This window comes from Natrix helvetica, assembly GCF_964273705.1.
Source record: "Natrix helvetica genome assembly, chromosome: 1".
Lineage (NCBI taxonomy): Eukaryota > Metazoa > Chordata > Lepidosauria > Squamata > Natricidae > Natrix > Natrix helvetica.
Genome location: NC_138548.1, coordinates 114,569,018 through 114,593,513, shown reverse-complemented (window position 1 = coordinate 114,593,513; position 24,496 = coordinate 114,569,018). Strand labels below are relative to the sequence as shown.

General features: G+C 41.5%; 1 protein-coding gene across 3 annotated transcripts in view; it reads right to left on the bottom strand.

The window, feature by feature from the left end:
• The window catches only part of HRAS (HRas proto-oncogene, GTPase), an 82,857-nt gene that overhangs the window by 16,426 nt on the left and 41,935 nt on the right, over window positions 1-24,496 (bottom strand). For all 3 annotated transcript variants that reach the window (XM_081936034.1, XM_081936035.1, XM_081936036.1), the window contains exons 2-3: window positions 16,442-16,596; window positions 2,793-2,971 (exon numbers count right to left, since the gene is read on the bottom strand). In XM_081936034.1, coding sequence (XP_081792160.1) covers window positions 2,793-2,971; window positions 16,442-16,552 — 290 coding nt within the window. In that variant the 5' untranslated portion in view covers window positions 16,553-16,596. The remainder of the gene's footprint in view (window positions 1-2,792; window positions 2,972-16,441; window positions 16,597-24,496) is intronic.

The following is a 24,496-nucleotide window of genomic DNA, read 5'->3' as shown; positions in this document are numbered from 1 at the left end:
ATCATACCCCAATCATACCTTCTTTACAGATGATCTCCTCTTAAAACAACATATGAATTAGGCCAGGGGTGTCCAAACTTGAGAACTTTAAGACTTGTGGACTTCAACTCCCAGAATTCCCCAGCCAGCATAGCTGGAATCCAGATTGCCAACCAACCTGGCTGCCCTACAGGTGCAGGGGGTCCCCATGTTCCCCAAGGAACAAGGCTGGCCTCTTTTACTCAAACAAGCCACCACTGGGCTCCTTGGCTCACATTAAGTTGCCAACACTGAGAACACTCCACAAGTCCTCCTCAGGCTTATCAGAGCCAATTAATTTCCATAAGCTTGCAGATTTTTTAGGCGATTTGAGCAGTTTTTCTTCAAGGAAAGCTACGACTACAGATCATTTCCCAGTTACAATCGTTCATTCAGTGACCGTGCCAAGTTATGGTGGCCCTGAACAAAAGGGACATAGGTCTCTTAGGTCTCCAGTCTTTGAAGTTATGACTGCTGTAGTGCCCCTCTCGTCCATATGATCAAAATTTGGGCACCATGCAGCCCACCTGCCACAGGGGTGCTTCAACTCCGCCATCTGCCTGTTTCCACCCCATCACTGCCCCTTCCGGCCGCCCTGCACAGCAGCAATCCTCGATGGCAACAGCACTGGGGTTGAAGTAGAGGCTCCAGGCCTTCCGCAGCAGCTTTACTTCAGCCCCAAGCGCCAGCCATCCCCACCTGCCTGTGCTCCGCTGGCCCTGCTGCCATGCACTCACTGGCCTTGCGCTCACAAAAAAAAGATTGTGCAACTTGGAGAATGGCACAAGCAGCCTCAAGGAGAAGGTCTGGCACAGCCACAGAAGTCCAGGTCAGGAGCATTTCAGCAGCCGCAGCAGGGTGGCAGCAAAAATCAGCTGGGGATAGCAGAGCGCAGGGTGGGAAGGGCAGCAGAGGTGGTGGAGAACAGAGCAGCCAAAAGGGCAGAGATGGAGGGGCGGGGGAGAAATAGATGGGAGGGGGAGTTGAAGAGGAATCCTTATATTTCCAAGGCTGGGGGTGAGGTGGGGGGGGGGACACTAAGCTGGGAGTGGGATCCAGGTGAGTCCTCCCCTAACAACCTTTGGGATTCAGTGATCACTATCAATGGGGAATACCAGGATTGCCATCATCAAGTAATGCAGTCACGTGATGTCATGCTTTACAACCTCATCGCTTAGTGACAGAAATGCTAATCCCCATTACCACTCCAATTACCATTCCATTGGTGGAATACTTGTAACATACTTCTCTCTCGGGTGTGTGTGTAGATTTTCTTTTCTCTTCTCAGCTGTGAGCCACAGAAAAACATACTATTTGTTTTATTTAAACTACTACTACTCACTATCAGGGTAAAGTTAATGTGCATTGAATTTTAGTCATTCGTTCCCTGTCTTACTTGAAGAAATACATTTTGTCGGCAGCAATTTGGGAATTGTGCATGACAGCTATCCCAATTGCACCCTAATTGCTCATAGGTGAAAACTGACTCATCTGGTTAAGCAAATCTACATACAGTATCAATGAGTAAATTAAAACATGTAGTTTTTCCTGTATAGTATGCCCTGGTTTAAACATTAAAAAGTGAAAACAGCTTTTTTGTGTTGGAAAAAGAGATGCAGGAGACTCTTACTTCTTTCAATCCTTTAATGCAAATCTTGATTCCAGATTCAGTCAACTATAACATTCAGAATGGCCATGCTGACTAAGAATGAAGGGGAAAGAATTCACTAGAGAGCAATACAGGAAAACAGATACAGGAAAAGAAAAACAGGCTCCCTCTGTAGGCCTTGAAGTGGAACACCCGTTTATTTTATTTTTTGCATTAATTTAGAAACGCGGTGACTAACAGCAGAACTTAAATTCTTCCTACATCTTACCAAGGCTTTTTCCTCCCGGCCCATAACCCTTTGAGAATCCATCCTTGGCTGATAAACTTGCAGAGTCCTCTCTGCATTTTAATGATGTCTCCAAGGAACGGTATTCTTTTTTCATACCCAGGAATGCAATGGCCATTAAGCAACGGCCAGACGTGTTTCAATACAAGATCTTTAAGCAGTCTAGAGGAATCAAGAAAGAAATAGGACTCCTAACTAAAATGGAATGCGCTACTAGATGCAGGGTTTTGCATCTGCTGAATTACAGACAGGGAAGGAAGCTTGTGGATGTTCTGGTTTAGCCAGTCCTGAAACACAATATATAGGAAAAATCAGGCACAGGAGAGGGGGATGGGGATGGGTCATCTCTATTGACAGTCAGGCACAGGAGGGGGGGGGGGCAAAGGATGTCAGCACACCTGGCACTCAGGTACTCGATTGATGACTTCTAAAAGCAGCATGAGCAAAGACGCACACATTGCTAGAGCTTCCCTAGGAAAATTATTAGCAAAGCCTCAATCAACCTATTCCTCTCTCTCTCTCTCTCTTTGCCCTTCAAATACAATCAATACAGGTTTCCTTCCCTTAACACGTACAGCACAGCACCCTTAATTAAGGACAAAGGAACAAACAAGAGAGGATGTCTCCTGCTAGTCACAGCAAACATTTGAATCCTCCCACCTTGGGACTTTTCCTGATTGACCAGCCATTTGTTTGGATGGCATCTCAGCAGAAACGCTGCTGGAAACTTTCTGCTTTGATCAGACCAAGGGGAAAGGCTTCTTCTTTTTTTTTTTAGGCTGAAAAAAGGGTTAGCCTTGTGTTCCCTTATTCCAGATGTCTGGAATAAAACATGTTACACGCCGTCCTTCACAGACAGGGGAAGATGATTCTACTCACCTATACTGATGAATGTCTTCAAAGGACTTGGTGTTGTTAATAGCGAAGACACAGAGGAAGCCTTCTCCTGTCCTCATGTACTGGTCTCGCATGGCACTGTATTCCTCTTGGCCAGCTGTGTCCAAGATGTCCAGTAAGCAGGTCTCCCCATCGATGACGACTTGCTTTCTGTACGAATCCTGCACTCAGGAGAGAAGTAAGATTGATTAGGGGCGGTGTCAGCCATATTTGCTTAAGGTTGTTATCCCTGGCTGCTCCTCTTTTTGCTTCTCACAATCTTAGCTATTCACCATTCGTTCCCCTTTTTGCAAGTTTTTGCACCATTGCCATCTTCGTGGTTCTGTCGTTGCTGCTCTCTATTCCTGCAAGCCTCTCTTCTTTTCTTTCATATGCTCTGCTAGTTGACCAAGTCTCAACCACCTTCTCCCCAGCCCCCTCTCCCTTTCATTTGCATCCCCCATAGGTCTTTTCTTTGTCTCCCAATCTGCACTTGCTTTGTATACCATGTTTGCCTATAAATGTTGCTCTGGAGAATTCAGGCTTGGCACAGCCCTTTGAGGGGACAGTATCAAAACAAAACTACCGTATTTTTCAGAGTATAAGACGCACCAAGATTTTTAAGGCGTAAATTTTAAGAAGTTTTTGCACTCTGCAGACCTCCCAAACCCTCTGTACGTCTCATTTTTTGTGAAAAACGGGGCATGCAGAGAGTTTGAGAGGCCTGCAAAGTGCTCCTGGGGGCTGGGGGGGGGGCAAAAATGAGCAAAAAACAGTGCGTTTTTTGCAAAAACAGGCCTGTTTTTTGCCAAAAAAAGGGGGGGCATGCATAGCCTTTAGGGGGCTCGTAGAGTGTTCCTGGGGGCAGGGGGGGCAAAAACCAGCCCATTTTTCGCTCTTTTTTGCCCTCCCTAGCCCCCAGGAGCACTTTGCAGGCCTCCCAAACTCTCTGCATGTCCGTTTTTGTGAAGGGGTGAGGTTTTGGGAGGCCAAAAATGCTGTATTCAGTGTATAAGATGCACCCAGATTTTCAGCCTCTTTTTTGGGGGGGAAGGTGCGTCTTATACTCCAAAAATACGGTAGTTGCTTATAATCCATAGTTCACACTTTGGGATGCATTACTCTGGCTTTGCCAGAGCCAGCAATCTGAACCACACTGAGAACCACAGGCAAGGGTACACAAATTTTGATGGCCAAGGAACCATTTTTATTCTGTCCCCCTCCAGTTATAATTGATACAGGGCAGCAACATTTTTAGGACTTTTGCCTTTCCTGTTTTGAGGAAAATGGAGAGGCTGCACTCTCCACATACATTTCCCAAGGCGCACTTCAGAGAAAGAGTTCACACCACCAGTGTCAAAGCAGCAGCTTGTGTTCTAGAAGTGCCAGTGTTCTCCTCTGACAGACAAGGTATGTCCTTGACACCACATTGTTCAGGCTTTGCAAACCTATTTTCTTTACTTTATTTAGTATGTACTTATCCTTTTAAAAGTAGCTGTGCCAAAGGAGGAGTACAGTCATCTTCTTTGACTGTTGCACAAATAAGCTGGAAAGTAAATATGAATGTGGGCAAACACTGGGTGGAGTTCATGAGCAATATAATCATGTCTTCCCCACCTAGCCATAATATTGTCCATCATAAAATTATTGCTATGGGGAAAAAATCAGCATAGACCTGTTCTCATATTCTGTCCTTCTGGGCTAGAAGTATTCTACTTCAAAAGGCTTTTCTCCATTCCTAAATAAAACATATACCCATATCACTTGCTTTACCTTTAAATTTTTTAAAAGTAACTTTAATATTTAATAACGTTGTTTTTTTTCCATTTCTAATAATTTATTTTAAAAATCAACTGCAGTGTTTTTTTCAAATGTTCTTAGAAAATAAAACGACATTCACTTTCTGAAAAAGAAATTGTAAGTAAAAGGCTAAATACTGGAAGTCCAGAATTAAGAGAGACAAAAATGTAACCTGCTATTGTAAAATGTTAACAAATTTAACTACACACAAATCTCACTTGGCTTTTTTTTTTTAATTAAAAATATCTAGCTATTACAATTCTCAATAGGGGGATATTCTCAATGCCTTACTTTATTTTTTACCACGTAATTCCTAGCAAAGCATGTAAAACACCCAATCATAGTGTTCATATCTCTAACATATGCTTTTTCCTCTGGGTCTTTTCTCTATATTATGTTGCTCTTTATCCACTTTGAGTCAGCAGAAAACTATGGTGTGAAACATCCCTACTGCTGATCCTTTCTATCTCCAAGCTCGGTTACTTGATTTTCCTCCCATGTAGTGTGTGATAGATTTTATCCACCTTGCGGAATCCTTTAGATTGTGCTGGAATAAAGGGGAAAATACCCTTCAAGATTGGTGCAATTAAGGACAATTTAAGCCTAGCTTATTCATGAGCTGGGAATGAGATGAAGACAATGTCACTCTCTTTGACTGCCAGCGTGGTCTATTTTATGCACACTGCCTATTTCCCTAAAATTGAATCCCCCTTGGGCACAATGCAAATTATAATCCAACCTTCCGTTTTGTTTGTGTGAATTTTCATTGGGTTTCACCTGCAACAATGCTGTCCTGCGGGATTTGTTACTTACTTGCTTGAAAAAGAGATCTTAAATATCTTAATTGTTCAACACATCTTACACAAGTAACTTTAGTGCTTTAGCAACGAGTACATCCCTGGCCTGCTTTAGAAATGCATTGAAAACCTGTTTTTCCAATGAGCTCTGGGCTGAGGTGTTTTGTGAGTTGGAGTAATGACTGATGAGGGATAGCTGAAACTGGGCTTTATATGCTTCCCCCACTGCATGCTATCATTGCCATACTTTTTGCATTTTGACTGTTTGCACTGTGTTTTAAATATAAGTTGCCTTAGTCTTTCTGATCTGGCAAATATGTAGGACAAGCACACAACCAAATGAGTGGCTGTGGCAGGGATAAAATGAAAGGGGAGCCCCATTAGACTACCTTGACCTCCCGGAAAAAGACAAGTAAACCATTTCTAAACAATGCTTTCAGACGTTATTCCAAACGATTGTTTAAAAGAACAAAATGAAACCCTAGTGACATCTTTGCAAGCTACTCTTCAACATCATCCCAAAGGAGGAGAATAAAAGGTCCCATTCTCAATGTAGCTTAGCTACAACTTGGAATTATTGATGAAGAGCAATTAATCTTCCTTCAGATGACATGTCAAATGAAGGTTAATGTAAAACAGAAGGACAAATGTCAAGGTTCTTGGAATTTGATGAGGAACACAATCTAGGCAAACTCAAGGATCATTCTGGTTGGATTTTGTCAAACTGAGTTATAGTACTGCACACCATATTATACAAAACGTTGCCACTGCTCCTACGTTAAAAAACAAACAAGCCAAGGGGCAGGGACAATAAATGACTTCTAAGAAATTTTTTAAAGAACTGACCTCCTTTTAGAAACAGAAAGCAGGAAACTTTTGTAGTCCATATGGCTTAAATCGAAGGGCTAAAATTACTTTAGATTTCCAATATACTTTTCTGTAGCCCTATTTCAAAACTGGGATCTTCTATCTAGGCACACTGAACTACAATAACCAGAGTTTCCATGGATTTCTAGTACCCCTTGGTAAACAAATTCCAAAGGAGAATCTGGGACACAAAACAACTGAGCCGTTGCTTGGTTGGATACTGTTTTCAAGATTCAATTCAATTTCAATTTCAATTCAATTTATTTGATTTGTTAGCCGCTCCCTATCCACAAGGGACTCGGGGCGGCGTACAATAAATAAAAACATATATATATATATATATATATATATATACACACACACATACATACATACATACATACATACATACATACATACATATATATATATATAACATTACACGGAGGAGGTAACACATTACAATACATAAAATTAATAATAAAATTAGAAATTAAAATACCCCAGTTTAAAATTACTGATTTAAAAAGACTGTCAGGAGGAATAAGATGGAACTATGCTTGAGCCAGGCCAGATAATTGAAAAAGGTGGGTCTTGAGTTTTGAACGGAAGGAGCGGAGATCGGAGGTAATCCTAATGTCGAGGGGGAGGTCATTCCAGAGGGCTGGGCCCATCACAGAGAAGGCCCTACTCCTGGGTGTCGCCCTCTGGCATTGTTTAGTGGACGGCACCCGGAGAAGTCCCTCTCTGTGAGAGCGGATTGGTCGTAGGGATGTATGTTTTCAAGATGACTATCACCTGACTCTTTTATGGGGAAAAAGCATTGTATGTATCCATCATTCATGTATTAGCAACCTCTCTTTATGGCTTGACAGAGGGATGATAAAAATGGTTGCTCTGTATCCATCTTCATTTAAAGTGCTGCCTGCATCTCTGCGGTTTGCTGTAGAAGGAATATGAAGTGGCCAAGCAAAGTTGGTTCCGTTTTCCTCAAAAAGCAAATAGCAAACTCTCAGTCACATGTACTTCCATTACACATCAAAAACTTAGATGTGATATTTGAAAGCATCAAAAATATGGCAAGAGTAGATCTAAAAAAAGAGGTATCATTTACATAACTATATCAAAGACATTTATTAGATAAGCACGATGAATAATGGCATAAGAAGGCATGGGCCCAAAAAATTTTCTAAATCTAGACAGAGGAAATATTGAATATTTAAAAAAAAAAAACAAATTGTATCCAAGGGAAATTCTGTGAAGCAATCTGGTGGAGACAACAGTGGTATTAGAAAAAGTATTTATTAATGTTAAGAGATTTAGAGGCTCCAAAGTGACTCTGGGTGGTTTATATTGATGTCACCTTCTCCATGCCACACTTGTATTTTGATTTAATTGTACGTCGCCCCAAGTCCCTTTGGGGAGAGGGGGCGACTGATAAATCGAAATAAATAAAAAAATAAAAAAATATCAAGTAAGAATAATCAAAAACAATTGGGGAAAGTTGGGATTTAATATCTGGAAACATCCATATCCTGGCAAAAAAGAGGATAGGTACATCTCCCATAGGAATGGAGCAAGGGGTGAGTGCCCAGAATTTTGCAATCAAGCTACTTCCCAGCTTCTACAGATATACTCACAGTTGGTTCATTGTCAGTTAATGACAGTATGTGAACATTTTAACAATAGATCAAATATAAATGTCACACAGGGTTTTTCAATTAAAGCAGTGCATGCATGTAGCTTTCAATCATTTAGCAACAAAAACTGAAAGGGCAGCTATTAGCCTCTAAAAGACTGAAATGAATATTTTCAAAGTCTTCATCTCATACAAAGGGATTAAAAAATAGATCACTAGAAAACAGTCCACCTTTTTTTCTTTTGTTGTTAAATAAATTCTTGGGCCTCTGGCCATGCATCTGTAACACTGACTCATCCAATCATTTCCAGATATGCCTCATTAGCAGACCATCAATTTATAGGAGACAGCCTCATTTCTCAGTTATATACAGATAGTCCTCGACTTACAACAGTTCGTTTAGTGACATTCAAAGTTACGACAATCCTTGGAAAAAGTGACTTATAACCGGTTTTCAGACAACCATTGCAGCATTCCCAGGGTCACGTGATCAAAATTCAGATGCTTGGCAACTGAATCATATTTATGACGGTTGCAGTGTCCCAGGATCAGGTGATCACCTTTTGTGACCTTCTGATGAGCGAAGTCAATAGATTCACTTAACAACCGTGTTATTAACGTAACATCTACAGTGATTCTCCTGTGGCAAGCAAGGTTGTAAAATGGGGCAAAACTCACTTAACAAATGTCTCTCTTAGCAACAGAAATTTTGGGCCCAATTGTGGTCATACGTCGAGGACACCCGTACTACATTCTTATTTATATCAGGTTGTAAATTTGGAAAAAGGGGAAGTTTATTACTAAATTCTCATGCCTGCACTTTAAAAAAAAACATTTTTTCTACAAAACTGTCCAGTTCTTTTTTTTTTTTTAGTTCCTGTGTTCAAAACACAGCTTGGAATCATTAAACCATATCCATTTCAACTATTCCTATAATAATGGCGTAGCTTCGTGTTCAGTTTCTAGTCATAAACTATGTTTTTCCCCCCCCGCTGTGGCACTTTTTAAATCAGAAAACATTGGCTGAGAAATCTTGTTTTAAAACAAAAAGATTTTTTTTTCTCCGATTCCAGGGGAAAGCAAGGTCATTACGGTCATCCAGGGTGAGGAAGAACAATTTTACACAGGAGGGGAATATTGCTGCTTCGTTCGCTCAATACAAACTTAAGATCTCAAAATATTCTACACTGCATTTGTAGTAGCAGGTGTACTCCTTTAAAATTATAGAATTCCACATGTTCTATAATTCGGGGGTGCCCAACTGGCGGCCGACAGGCCGGATGTATCATGCGCAGGCCATGCCTACCCAGCTCCACAAAGGCAAAAAAAAATCATTATACATTACATGACAGCAACATGAGACGCAAGTTTGACACCCTTGTCCTAGGACAGGGGTGTCCAAACTTGGGAACTTTAAGACTTGTGGACTTCAATTCCCAGCATGGCTGGCTGAGGAATTCTGGGAGTTGAAGTCCACAAGTCTTAAAGTTCTCAAGTTTGGACACCCCTGTCCTAGGTGAACAATTAAGACAGATTTTCCTAACCCAGTGCCTTCCAGATGTTTTGGACTCCACCACCTAAAATTCCCAAAAGCAATGCAGGCTGTGAATTAGTGTATTAAAACCCAACCCTTCTCAAGAGCACCAGCTTTGGAGGGGGAGTAGGGGGGGGGAAACTACATCGAAACTTTTAGAAACGCTCAAAAGCTGCAAGCTGAGATAATAGCATTCTCTACCTCTACTACAGGTTTGGAAAATAAAAAGATTGAATGAAAAGGGGAAAAAAATACCTACTAGGCAAGTTGATCTGCACCAGCCTACATTATTACCTTCACTTTGTCACAATAGGAAAAAAAAATCTTTTTTTGACCTCATCTGCCAAACTACTGGAGCCACACAAATCTGGAAAAGTGACCCACAGTGCTGGTCATTGAAGATGGTGGCTTCAGTTTGGCAACTGTGAAAAAAAGAGGGGAAGAGAGCTAGATTCAACTGAGCCAAGCCCTGAACAAAAGCCATTCAGGCCCCTTCCCCAATTTTCTCATTTAATTTTGCTGATCAGATTTTATTACACTGCTCCCAACTGACCTTCCTGAGAACAATGCAGGCTACTCTTTTGCACTTCAAAATGACAAAACCAGACACTTAAGCCACAAAACAGAGCCTGCAGGATGTGCCAGTGTGTGAGCATACACACACACACACACACACACACACACACACACAGAGAGAAAGAGAGAAAGAGGGGGGGGGGGGAGAAAGGAAGGGAGGGAGGGAGGGAGAGTTCTTCTCCAGGCAGACTATCCCTTTCACCAGCATAGCTGCCTCCATCAAGGAGAGAAAAATGCAGCAGTGGGATGTTGCAAATGTAACCTTTCCACCTCTATCTTTGTAGGTAAATTTGAAAAAGACACTAGAGACTGATGAAAGATGCCCCAAAGTAAAAAAAGGAGGCATGAAAGACAACCTTGCAGCTCAGAACCATACCCAAGCGCAATGACGCTTTCCTCTAAACACCTATTTTGAAAGTGATATCAAGACATCAAAAAGTTGAAGGCTTCCATAAATAACAAAACAGCTGAAGAATGTCCTGTCCTCCCTCCTCGGAGGGAGATCTGCGTTTCACAACAATAAGGCCCAGTTCATATACAAACAAGGATGAGGTGATCAAGCTCTCTTGGGATGAATTCACACAGTGTGACATCATCTCATCAGGATGCAGGTTCCAACACAATATGTATGCTATTTCCCCTCAAAAATTCCCCTTTCCCGTATTTCTGTAATGATCTGGTTTAGCAATCAAAAAGTATTACGAGGTCATAATACAGTTGGTTTCCCTTGGGACGCTCTTTGAGGTGGAGGGGTGAGCTACTTTTACAAACCAGAAGAATCATGTTGGGTGCTCTCTCTCAGCATATGAAACTAAGTACAAGAGAAGGATTCTCCGATAAGAGGGAGTTATGAAATTGTCAGGTTTCCACGGAGAAGCTGGAAGAGGGGGGGTAAGGAACACTTTGTATGCTCTACCCAAGGAACTAGTGGGTAGAAATAGACGTAAAGAATAAAAATAGAATTCCCATTAAGTGCACCAGGATAAACGAATAATGGCTGTAACCTGTGCATGTTCACAGAAAATTGGTCGAAAAACTCCCTCAAAACAGCCTCAGCCTCAAATGAAGACTAACTACAATGCTGCCAAAAAAAAAAAAGTGTGTGTGTGTGTGTGGGGGGGGGATAATCTTTCTAGTATTACTTTTCCTGCTGCAGTTACATATTATCCACCTCTTGTTCACATTCTAAATATAGCAGATCTTGCGCAGAATTATTTGTCACATGCAGCTGCATTTTGAAAAGCTACCATCATCACAAGCCTGCCTCACACACAGACAAGCTCTGCTGCAGAACTGGATGCCTGGCCCATACCATACCGGTCTGCAAAAGGGGCCCCGACTAGCACGTGAAAAGAAAAACGCAGTCAATAAAAAGACAAGAGAACATCTGAGGTAACCATCACCAAGAACACCCACAGAGCTCTGTGTCCCGTCCCCCCTCCGCCAAGGCAAATCTCTCAAACAGTGGGAGGCCTGAGGCACCAAGGTTGCCTCTCAAAGTTGGAGCAACCGAAGGTAGCCTGGAGAAGAGAGGGGAAGATTTACATGCTGTGCCTTCCCCACTTCAGCAGCTGACTTGAACCTACAAAGGTCTCCCCACCACTACCTCTTGTATCCCCTGCAACAAAGAAGGCACAAGAGAGAAACCCAGCAGCCTCAGAACTCTCTCAGCAGACGACCTTGCCAGTTAACAGTTCTTTTGACTTTTGACAGCCATTCTCTGTTTCTCTACAACCTACTTTTTAATGAGAGAGAAGGGGGGAAAGAGGGAGAGAGAGAGGGAGAGGGAATGGATGAAGGTATGTGGTGATTACAGGGGTGGGTTTCAGCGAGTACGCACTGGTATGGCCTTACCCATATGTGAAATTTAGCGTGTCTGCCGTACCTGTTCTTCCAGAGGCTGCGTACCGGAACGCTGCCTCCCATGGCCTGTCCCCTTGCTCGCTCCCCCCACCCGCCCAGTCGCCGCTTACTTGCTCGCCCCGCCCGTCTGCCCCAGGCTTGCCCCGCCCACCCACTTCCTTTGCCAGAACGGAGGATTGGAAGAAGCCCATGTGGTGCGCGCGCCCTTCTTTTTGACAGCCACCTCATTTCCAATTGGAAACAAGGCGGCTGTCAAAGAGAAGGGTGCGCGCATCACGTGGGCTTTTCTAACAGCCTTACTCCCCTCCTGTTCCTTCTTCGGCTGTTTGAACAATGTGGGGCGTGCTCCCTTCTCTTTGACAGCCGCCTGGTTTCCAATGGGGGTGGGGGGAAGAAATCCATGTTTTTCCTCCCTCTGCATGGATCCCCCCCTCCCAAATTGGAAACAAGGCAGCTGTGAAAGAGAAGGGTGCACGCGCCACGTGGGCTTCTCCCCCTCCGTGTGCGTGAGTGATGTCAAGTTGGCCACACCCACTCAGTCCCATGCCCCGCCCCCACCTAGCCACACCCACCGTACCGGTTGTAAAACATTTTGAAATCCACCACTGGTGTTGAAGTACTGACATGGGTGAGCCCAAGTTCCACTTTCTGCTTGCCCCAAGGTCACAGTGTCCTTTGCCTTTGCCCTTTGTTTGCCATTGTCTCTTTAGACCAGCGGTGGACAATTAATTTTACCAAGGGCCACATGGGACTGTTGTGGAAGCTTGAAAGAAGAGGGCTGCACGCACCACACATGCAAACTGCAAAAAAGAATTGCAGTCACCTCAAAATAAAAGCAAAGCAACTGTATTCTGTGCATGGAATACACTTAATTCCATTTGATTTCTAATTTCTGACCTGATGCGGGCCAGATAGGGACAGTTAAAAGGCCAGATGTGTCCTGGGGAGGCCATCAAATGCCCAGGTCTGCATTAGACCCTAAAATCTCAATTGGGAGAAAAAAATCCAAAGCGCAAGTGACTCCCCATCCCATCTTTCTGCTTTCTTGGGTCACAACAATTAACACTGAACCTATAAACTCTGCTCACATGGCACCTGATAAGCTCAAATTTGGATTTCTAGTTTACATCTGAGCCACAGCAAGATCACAACTTATCAGGAAGTGAGCCATTCATGACAAGAGGTGACATGCATGATCCACCCTATCCCAAATCAAATCAAGAAGTACACCTGCACAGTGCAGTTCTATTGCGAGATATGTTGCGCTTACAAACACACCTCTGTGTTAGAAGCTATACAATCTTAAATTTCTGAGGTCTTTACCTTGATTTCCCCGCTCTGTCACTAACACACTTCTTCTACGACTACCTGGCTATATTTCAGTCATGACTCAATTATGACTCTGCTGGTTGAAGTACTGGCTTAAACAAATGAGGGGAAGGGGAATGCAAATCTTTAGCACAATTAGTTTTGAAAGACAGGCACCAGTCTTCTTGAAATAAGGAAATAATAGATGATCCAAGTCTCCACCCATGATAAGCTTCAGTGAAGCTCAGAAAGAATTCAAGCATGGACATTTAGATTTTGATTTACCAAGAGAGAATCAACATTTGCCATCACTGCTACAGTAATTTCACACACCCTTCTTTTTAAATTCCCCCAATATCTTTTATCATTTATCAGTTCCATCTCACAGGAGGACCTTGATATAAGCTCATTTGAATGGAAATAAAATGGCATTCCTTACCAAGAGCCATTCACGTTATCTGCTCAGATTTTAAAACTGGTATGGTAGCTTACATACTTTTGCAATGCCCTATATCAGTTTTGGAGGGCAGTGCTAATCTCCCCCCTGTTTGCAAACTGTTCAGACCAGTCTCATATGGTAGTTATGCACTACTTTAATAAATGACAAGGATTGAAAAGTCTCTAGAAATGGAGCCAAATTTACTACTGTGACAAGTAGAAGTTTTTGATTGCTTCTTTGGGTATACCTTAGAACTGAGGAGAAATTTCCTGACAGTTAGAACAATTAATCAGTGGAACAGCTTGCCTCCAGAAGTTGTGAATGCCCCAACACTGGAAGTCTTTAAGAAGATGTTGGATAGCTATTTGTCTGAAACGGTATAGGGTTTCCTGCCTAGGCAGGGGGTTGGACTAGAAGACCTCCAAGGTCCCTTCCAACTCTACTATTGTATTGTATCTGCTTAAGGCACAAATAGGTTTTTTATTGGATAGATATGCATTGTGCTGTTTTAACTTCTATGTTTGGTCGGTGACAATATTTTTTTAAGGCTTAAAATATGCCCTGCAAAGAGTCTGGGACCGATGGTGTTCTAAGAAAGCCCCAGGATTACCATGGTAACCCTGGAATCCTGAACCAGGCAACATTAGCATAGCTACCAGTATAATTGTTCTGAGATTCTCTAAGAATAGAGAGACTATTTCTAGTCCACCAACAAGCCCTTATTCCATTTTGTAGGGGTGGATGCCTGGTGAGACAAATCTATAGGATTTCTATAGATGGTCGCAACCCTTCCTTGATCCTCCACATATACAAACACCAGATACTAGCACAGGAGTCAGTAGACAGGTCATCTCATAAACTTGGGCTAGGTGGAAAGAAATGCAGGAAGAAGCATTTCAGAGTGTTGGACATAACTCCATTTTAATTAACTCACTATAAATAAGGCTGGGAAATTCCTATGATAGTTTCCAAGACACTGTATTTATCCCGTATCTTATTGAAATCTTACACTTCCCATTTCCTTGGTCTTGCCCAGTTTGGGAGGGGGGAGTATATAATGTATTAGTACTATCTTAGTACTATTAGTACTATCTTATTCCAGCATTTTCTAAAAGAATCACAAAGTGAGAGGGTAAGTCAGCATGGAAAGGATTTGTTGATAGTATGGGCAGAGTGAGAAGTCTGAAACATCCTGATCCTGGAACTCTTAGATAATGTACTTATTCCCTTTCAGCATCTTTCTCTTGCTTTCCCCTTAGGAAAAAGTAATAGCAATAGCACTTGGACTTATATACCACTTCACGATGCTTTACTGCTCTAAGCAGTTTACAGAGTCAGCATATTGCCCCCAACAATTTGGCTTCTCATTTTACCCACCTCGGAAGGATGGAAGGCTGAGTCAACCTTGAGCCTGGTGAGATCTGAACAGCCAAATTGCAGGCAGCCGACAGGCAGCTGAAGTAGCCTGTAGTATTGCATTCTAACCACTGCGCCTCCGTGGCTTATAATCATATAGCCATGCGAGACTATCCACACAATAGATGACTATACCAACCCACTTACTTTCTTCTAGAATACTGCAAGTTCTCTCGTGCTGATGGCACAACACCACTGCTGTCATCTCAAAAGAAGGGTAAAATTATATGTTATTGTTTTGCAAAGCAGCCCATTATTCATTCTGGATAAATGAGCTGATCAAGGAAGGCTTAAGTCATTAACAACTGTCAGTGGGTATGCAACTCTACAATTTTCTTTAAAGCCACACAAGTATTTACTAACTGCATGCATGGATTTCACTTAAGGAAAAAAGGGTGCACTATAAAACTTGGGTGTATACTCAATTAAGATCCACTAAATAGGTTGCAATTACTTTTGAGAAAGCTATGCAGGATTTGGGGACACCACTGCAATTTTATGCATACTTACTTAGAAGAAAACTCATATAAAGCACTATGATTTGCCTCTATCAGACTGAAAGTATCAAACTAGCTGGCAACAAGTTCCTTTTTTGTGTTTGGACCCTATAAAAATCATTCAGAAGATGCACTCTTCTTGGCGAAAAATAAATGTGGCTCATTTGAAAACTATAATTCTATTTTTAAACTATTTACATTTCCAAAAGAGAAGCCAGATGCATGCATTAATATTATATACAGCTATCCTGACCTATCGTGGATCAGTCCTAAGATGCAGATATAGCTCATGATCCCTATTTTATAAAATGTGTGTGTGTGAGGGGGCGGGGGAAGGAAGGAGGGAGGGAGTGCATATGATGGGGGGAATTTAAACATTTCCTTGACAGCAGTACATTCCTCTGCAAAGTCATGTAATGGAATTTCAAGATAATCCAATTCATACTTAACAGACCATGTGGATTAGTACAACATAAGACATAAATTATATAACAGAGCTAGCTTGGGTTTCCAAAGTCCATAGGGCCCTGTGAATCATTAACAAAACAAAAAACAAAAAACAAAAAAACCAAGGATGATAAATGATGCTCCCAGCAAAATGACAGAATGGCAAAGCAAGTGCCTTTCAGAGGAGCTGGACTGCAATTTCCCATTACCTACAACCAGCAGGACTCTGAAATGGCAACTGTAATCCAAAGCATGTGGAAACAATCAGGTTATAGAATTTAATGGTGTGTCTTCTATTGTGGTTTATTTTTCTTTGGATCACCTATCATTATGTTAGGAAAGAGAACATCAGTCCGTTTCTCATTCTTCATTTACATTTCTGGTGGAAAGAATGATTAAATTCAAATTATAAGCATGGATTGTATACATACAAACATTAAGGCTAAGAGAGAAGGAGACAACTTTGTGAAGAAAACAGCGGGTTCCTCACCTCTATGGTAGGGTCATACTCATCAACAAAATGATTCTGAATCAGCTGAATAGTCAATGCACTTTTCCCAACGCCTCCTGCTCCAACCACCACCAGTTTGTACTCGGTCATCTTCTGAGCTACCCCAGCTCAGGGTCTGCGCACGACACAAGTGCCTGGAAACAAAATGAATAAATAAAAGCATATGAAGCATCATAAAGATCAGGCAAAGTGTTTCTTCCCATATCCCAAATGATTGTCATTCATGCTACCTTACCCCCCAAAAAGCTCCCAGAAATAACTACAGCAAAGGCACTGGAAGCTGCAGATAAGTACCGTATTTTCGGAGTATAAGCCGCACCAGAGTATAAGCCACACCAAGGTTTTGAAGAGGCAAATTAAAAAAAAAAGTTTTTGCACTCTGCAAACCTCCCAAAAACGCTCCGTTTTTTGCGAAAATGGGCCTGTTTCCCCCCCCCCAAAAGGCATGGATAGCCTTTAGGGGCTTGCATAGTGCTCCTGGGGGAGAGGCAAAAACGAGCAAAAAATGGCCCATTTTTCACGAAAACGTTTTTCGTGAAACGTTTTCATGAAACGTTGAAATGTTTTTTGTTTAAAAAAAGGGGGGGCATGGATAGCCTTTAGGAAGCTTATAGAGTGCTCATGCTCACAGGCCGTTTTCTGCTCATTCCTGCCCTCCCCAGCCCCCAGGAGCTCTCTAAAAGCTTCCTAGAGGCTATCCATGCCCTGCACAGCCATTTTGGTGAAGGGGGCGGAGTTTCAGGAGGCAAAAAATGCTGTATTCAGCATATAAGACACACCCAGATTTTCAGCCTCTTTTTTGAGGGAAAAAGATGCGTCTTACACTCCGAAAAATACAGTACACCCTTAATTCTTTTCATTATATAGACAGGGTAACCACAATATCCAGACGCTCTAAGGGGGAACAGAGCCCTCTGAAAAGCATTGTGTAAAACAATACAAGGCAAGCAAAATGTGCACGATGTGGGGAAAGGAGCTATTCATTATTCAGGCCCAGTTAATCAGTATTTAAAATCTATTGCTGGCCTGGTACAATAAACAGAGTGCCAGGATGAGCTATGAAGTCCTCCTCCTGCATCTACGCGTTGCTTAAACTTATTTGGCTGATAAAGGATTAAAAACCGGTAAAGGATAAAAACATTTGTAAATATGAAAGTGCTGCAAGTGAAATACAAATGCCTGCCCCTCTTTTCATGCTGGAGTTTATCTGCCATTTCTCTCCGCTCATAAAGAATATTTTCCAATTCTGGAAACAAACAATTAGATGAATTTCCTAGACATTCTAAATGTAAAAAAAAAAAAAGGCTTTTTAAAAGTAACAAATTTGGGAACTATGAACAAATTGCTTTAAACACTGTTTTTTCTCCTTTCATATATGTGAACAACGTGAGAAGCAATCACAGATCCAGCTCGCAGCAATTTCCACAAATCAGAGGAACTCCAAAAGCATTCCCATAATGACAGAAATGCTACGATGCACGCCAATGCCACCAAAATTGTGTTCTCCCTTTCCTCTCCCTTCCCCACCAGACATATATTAATTTTGTGCTGCACGCTATATGTAAAGCTAGAAAAGAACAGTACAGGTAGTCCTTGAGTTATGACCTCAATTGAACCAAAAAACTATGTTGTTAAGTGAAACATTTATTGAGTTTTGCCTCGTTTTACGACTTTTCTTGCCACAGTTGTTAAGTGAATCATTGTGTTTCTTAAGTTAGCAACATGGTTGTTAGGTGAATCTGGCTTCCCCACTGACTTTGCTCGTCAGAAAGTCACAAAAGCGGATGATGTGACTCGGGTCATAGCCACCATCATAAATATGAACAGTTACCAAGCGTCTGAATTTTGATCGCATGACTATGGGGATGCTGCAACGGTCATAAGTGTGAAAGAAGTCACTTTTTTCAGTGCCATTGAACGGTCACTAAATGAACTGTTGTAAGTCGAAGACTACCTGTAGTTTGCAATTTAAAGCATACTAAAGAATAGCTACACACTTAAGAAACCCTGAAAATATCATCAGCCAGGTGTTTTCTTTTTTCCCTTTTTACTTTCTTGATATACACTACACCCAGTAGGACTTCAGAATATTATTTTATACCTGAATAAGCATTTAAGAACTGTTACATATGTCAATGGAGAGCTTACAATTTGCTCAAATTACAGATCCAAAGAGTTGCAAAACCAGTGTGTGTGCTTCTTAAAACAGCCTTGCTCCCACACAGCCATATTTTTCACCTGAATTGCAGTTGTAGGTGTAAAGGTGGGCTGTCCATTTATGCTTCAACCTGTCCTCCCCAACAGCGGCTCCGAGAATTGAAGAATTTCAAGACAAGAAAACTGACACTAAAAACGGCCTGGGTGTAAATCATATTGTCTTTGTTTTAAAATAACACGTTCATTTTGCGTTTATCTGTTCCTTTCACCTTTCTTTGTTGTCATAATTCCCAGTTTCCAAATCATAGTTAGAATGGGAATACTACATTTCCCAATTAACATTTTCAGGATTAAGAAAATCCTGCCAAAACAAGTTAATGTAATCTGCAAAGAGAAGTCTTTGAATTAGGAGGATTAGCAATTGCAATTTTAATTAGAGTAGTAACAACAATACATTTTTTTCAAAACCGAATATGCAAGAGTTTTAGATGACATAAATGAATCTAGGAAAGAAAATCTGCTATGAATTTTACATGATGATGATGATGATGATGATGATGATGATATTATCCATTTAGTCATGTCCGACTCTTGGTGATTCTATGGGCCAGGTCTCACCACATCTTCTGATCTGCACTACTTCTTTTAAGTATTTCTATGCCAGTGATGGTGAACCTTTTTAGCACCGAGTGCCGAAAAGGGGTGTGCGTGTCGAGGCCACAACCCGGAAGAGGAGCTGCCCAGGGGGCATGCGCGCACCGGAAATTGTATTTCTGGTTTCCAGCATGCACATGTGCGCTGGCCAGCTAGTCTTCCAGTGACTGGCATGCATGTGTGCGCGACAATCATCTAGCTGGCGTGCATGCGCACAGCAGAAACAGAAGACCAACTCTTCCAGTTTCCGGCACTGCCACATGCACGAAAGCTATTTGATCATTGTGCATGCATGCATGCCAGATACCAGGAAAAGGAACAGGTGACGCTACGCATACCAGGTGGCATGGCTCCGCGTGCCACTCTGGGCACGCATGCCATAGGTTCACCATCATGGTTCTATGCTCTGGCTGGTGTCATTTTGATGGTGGCCAGACACTGTGTTCTGTGATGGCCTGGTTTCTTTCTACTGCTAACTCTTCCAAATATAATTGCTTTCTCCGTGGAATTCCCCCACATGGCATGGCCAAAGTAAGTGAGACAACTTAATAATAACACTTGATAATGCTCAATTATTAATCAATACTTTGCTTTTTGTTTAATAAATATATTTATTTATTAGCTTTTTAATGTATTAATACTTAGCAATACACTTCCATTTAGAGTAAGTACAGGTCCACATCAGAGACAACTAGCACAGTATTTCATTGTTATAGGACTCATTCTTCTAATCTACACCACTATAGTTACCTGCATTTTGTTACTACAAAAAAAAAATGGAGCCAGAGCCAAAACACTGCCTGTGTCATGAAAGCAATATTTTCATGAAAAGGTCCCATTTGAATAGAGCGTAGGAAACTAGTCTGCTTTTCTACAAGACCAAGATTCTCGTGGATAGCAAAGGAAATAAATTAAAGAACGGGACATAGTTCATTCTGAAAAGAGGACCACTGTTTCCCAATTACTACCATTACATCCATAGCTTATTAAAGAAAGAACAGAAATGAGTAAGAACGACCAGATTCAGAAGCAAGTAATCCGTTAACACAAGTCAACTCTATAATCAACTTACAATGCTCAAAATGAATTTGGAAAGTACCGATCCAAATCAGTCATATATCTGTTCTTATCTGTTCTTCCAAATTATGAACCAGCACTCCAAACAACAGCGTGGCAGAAGCACTCATCATTTTAACAAACTTAATTTGCTAAATAAGCTACTTTGGAAAGTTGTTTTTCTATGACAGATCCACTACAGGTCCTTATTTATTTCCCTATAGATCTAATAAATACGTATGCTCGCGACAGATCTCATTCCTATCCAAAATTTCCTGCAAAGACGGAGAATGTTGAGGAGGGCAGCTTAGCTTTCTGGAACTACTTTTCACTTTCTGAAACCAGACATATGAAAAAGATTTGCTCTGATCCAGAGATCACCAAATCCTTGCTACCAAGTGGGATTCTACAATTTTCTCCTGTGGTTCTCTTCTCGGAGGAGCTAAATCTGTCTCCCACTACCTGGAAAAGACTGCAGAGAGAAGAATCCCAGAAAGATGGATAGAGCTGCAGATGAGTTGGTAACCAAGCAATTGATGGTTGGGGGAGAAGAAGAGATGTTAAATTTCCTGTAACTAAGGCAATTCTCACTGCCGCTGGCTCTTAGCAGTTTACTGCAACGAAGTAAAGTGAACTTTTAAAGAGGTAATCAGAAAGAGCTATATTCCCATCATTAGGCATGTTTCACACACATAATAAACTAGTTCTTTGGACCACAGCATAACTACATTCTATGGTACAATTAGAATTTCATTCATGTACGAAGTATTTTCCACCCACTTGGGCCACCGTGAGACCCCTTTGAAACACAAGGCGAACCACAAAAAAAGACAGACAATTACAAATGAGAAACAAAAAGTACTTTATTATGGAATGGATTAAATGTGTTAAATGATACCACCTTTTGCTTTGGGGTCTTATAAATACCAGCACGCAATCTTGGATGCACACTCATGTCATAACACAGCCAAAATTAAACAGCTTTTAGTCGTGCTGAAAGATAAAAATCCCTGTGGAGCCCCTTCCTGGCCAGGTCACAAAGCAGCCTTGGCTACCTCTGATCTGCAGGCACGCCTCAAAATAAAGATACAAACAAGCCACTTAACTTTCCCTGACTACATTGACATGTGGGCTGCAATTGATTAAATGCACCTCTTCAGCAACAAACATAAAACAGAATTCCCTCAAGAAAAGAAAATAGCTGCACCCTGATGTTAGACCCCTCACAAAAATCCAATCCAGGCAAAGATCAACACAGGGCAAAAATGATTTTCCTCCCCGGATTTCAAACTCCAGGTAGGAATACCTTTATTTATGCATTTAACGTGAGTCACATCAAAGTCTATTACTTCACATTTAAAATCAATTGTTACCATAAGTACTACCAGTCTCATGTACTAATTTGGTAGCCTATTTTCAACTGCTATTCTCTATGTCAAACCATTGAATAAATCTTCCTTTTCAAGCAGTTGCCTTGCGTGTTTATTAGTGATCCGGTTTGAATTCTAACCCAGAATCTTTTCTTCTAACAATTGGCAACCACTGATCAGCAAGAGACTAACTTCGCCGATATGAAACTTTATCCAAACAGCATCAGTCCATATTGTCCGGAGGCAGCTGCCTGAGCTCTGCCATGGCAGATAGTGATGGGAGTTTTTGATTGGGGCCAAGCAGCTTGAATTGGATGACCCAGTTGGTGACTACTTCGCAAATTCATGTCTGTGTGTCCAGTGAATGTGTGTGTGTATGTTGCTGCCCAGAATCTACATCCCACATCATCCTCAGACGCACCCCAACTCCTATGAGCTTGTGTTGAGCCATGATTGGGAGACATTGGAAAACAAGGTAGATTGACAGTCCCACCAGGCTGTGAAAGGCTGAATGTCTGGGCAATTGCTAGCCTAGTCCCTGCAAAGTCAAAATAGAAACAGGAGTGCCCATACTCCGTTTAGGGAGTCCTCCCTGAATGTAAGGCGCTTGAAAACTGACTGGCGGATAGGAGTGCCAGTACTCTTCCAAAGCATGGCACCTGAAAAGTGACCATTGGGTAAAAAATGTGTGTCAGCCCTTCTTCATCCTGTCGAAACTTTCAGGCACCATGTCCTACATTTTCACTCATGCAAAGGATTGAATGAAACCATGAGACATTGAGCATCAAACAATGCTAACTTGCCCATAGGAAACAGGCAGAACTTAGCAATAGGATAACTGCATTATTTCTGCAGTTTGGAGACAGTTGCATAAGCATCTTAATGCTAATAAAGAGTTTCTTTGGAACTGAGAATTAGCTGAAATCAAGTTTTGGTCACACAAATACTTTTAATTTTTTTTAAAAGGCGATGAAGTAGCATTTCTTTCCTTGTGAAAGCAAATAGCTTCAAAAGAATACAAGAAAAGAAGGCTGAAGAGTCTTCAGGCGGATTTAATTAACAAGAATGGAGAAGAATTTATATGCCCTGGAAAGTCTCTCTTTGTGTTGTGCCTCCGGAGATAGAGAGATTCAATTCCTGGAGCTAATCTGATTTCACTCACAATAACTTAATCCCTTAAAATGAGATAATAACAACAGAGAAAGGGAATTATTGGCTTTGTTCAATGTGAAAGCCATCGGTATCACTTGAGCATGGCCACTGCTTGGTTCCTGGTACTTCAGAGCAGCTTCTCAGCAGTCGGTCAACCACTTCATAGGAGGGCCTCCCAAGAAGACTGGCAGCTTGTCACCACCCCAGAGTGGCTAAATAACCTCCCACACAGTTCAGCCCCTCCTACCAATTATCCTGAAAACACAACACAAACATTAGGAGAAAGTGGAGGGGGGGGGCTAGCATATCAACAGGCAGGTCTGCTGCCTAAGAAGCACTCCAGGATGCATGTGACCAAGTCAGTTCAAAAGGAGACATTACCGCTCCACAGACTGTCACACTTTAATTTCTAGAGCTCGACTTCCATCATAATGCTCCTGACAGCAGTCTGACCACTACATCACCCATCCACTGCAAATGCCACTGCTAGATTTAACATTTGGCTGTTAACCTGTTAACATTTCCTTTTCAAACAACAATTGGATAAACTGTTTGGTGCCACACGGTAAGTGAATAATTCCAGTAATGTCTATTCTCATTCCATATTGAAGTGTAACTATCAGTTATAAGAAACACATAACCATTATGTTTTCTGAATAAGAAAATATCTTGCATCAATTAAATCATTAATTAGGGTGCAGGAAAAGGAGTCCATAATGAATTCCGTTTGGTCTAGTGGTCGTGGGGAAAATAGGAGGAGGGAGGTGTGTTGAATATGTTCACCGCCTTATTTATAAAAATACTAAAGGCAGAACATAAATAAAAAATAAATAGGCTTATTTCTTATAAAGGGGACCGGTTTCCCCAAATAACATCATTCAAATACATTGGAATTACAATCCCTAGCAAGAATGCCTAATATCTGCACCTTATGGGATTTATACTCCAATCTAAAACATCTGGGAGAAACCAGGTTGAAAAAGTTCACCTTTGTCTGGGCAGGAGTTTTTTTAAAAAGCCGAAGTCTTGTAAACTTTGGGATGTCTCTTAGCCAATTACTCTTTTCTTCCTTCTGGCTTGGCTAAAAACTCTAGAATTAAATATAATGGAGTAAAAAGTTTATAAACGACAAGAATATTCCCCAGTTCAGTGTACCTTCTAAGATGCTACCTCTCTTCTTGCGGTGTATTGACAAAGACTCAGGTTAGTTAACCAGGCAATCCATTAAGCAGAATCTGATATCCTGGACTTAGAAGGTGAACTTAGATTTTTACATTCTATAAATAGACAGGCACCATTATTCAGCCTTCCAGCTCCTGGATTCTATTTGTTTACATGCTGATCCATTCTTCCCATAGCCAGCAGAACATCTGTACCTCAATTTGGCTCCAGAAAGACTACTGTATAAAGCCAGCCAGCACACTCAGAATGGAAATCGATCAGGGGACTTTACTCTGCTCAATTCTGTGAGTCAGCACCACACACACACACACACACACACACATATTCTCATTCTCTCTCTCTCTCTCTCTCTCTCTCTCTCTCTCTCTCTCTCTCTCTCTCTCTCTCTAACTGAAGTCAGAAAAATAATTCCTGTATATTTCCAAATGCTCTAGGAAGACATTGTGTAATTTTAGTTCAGTTA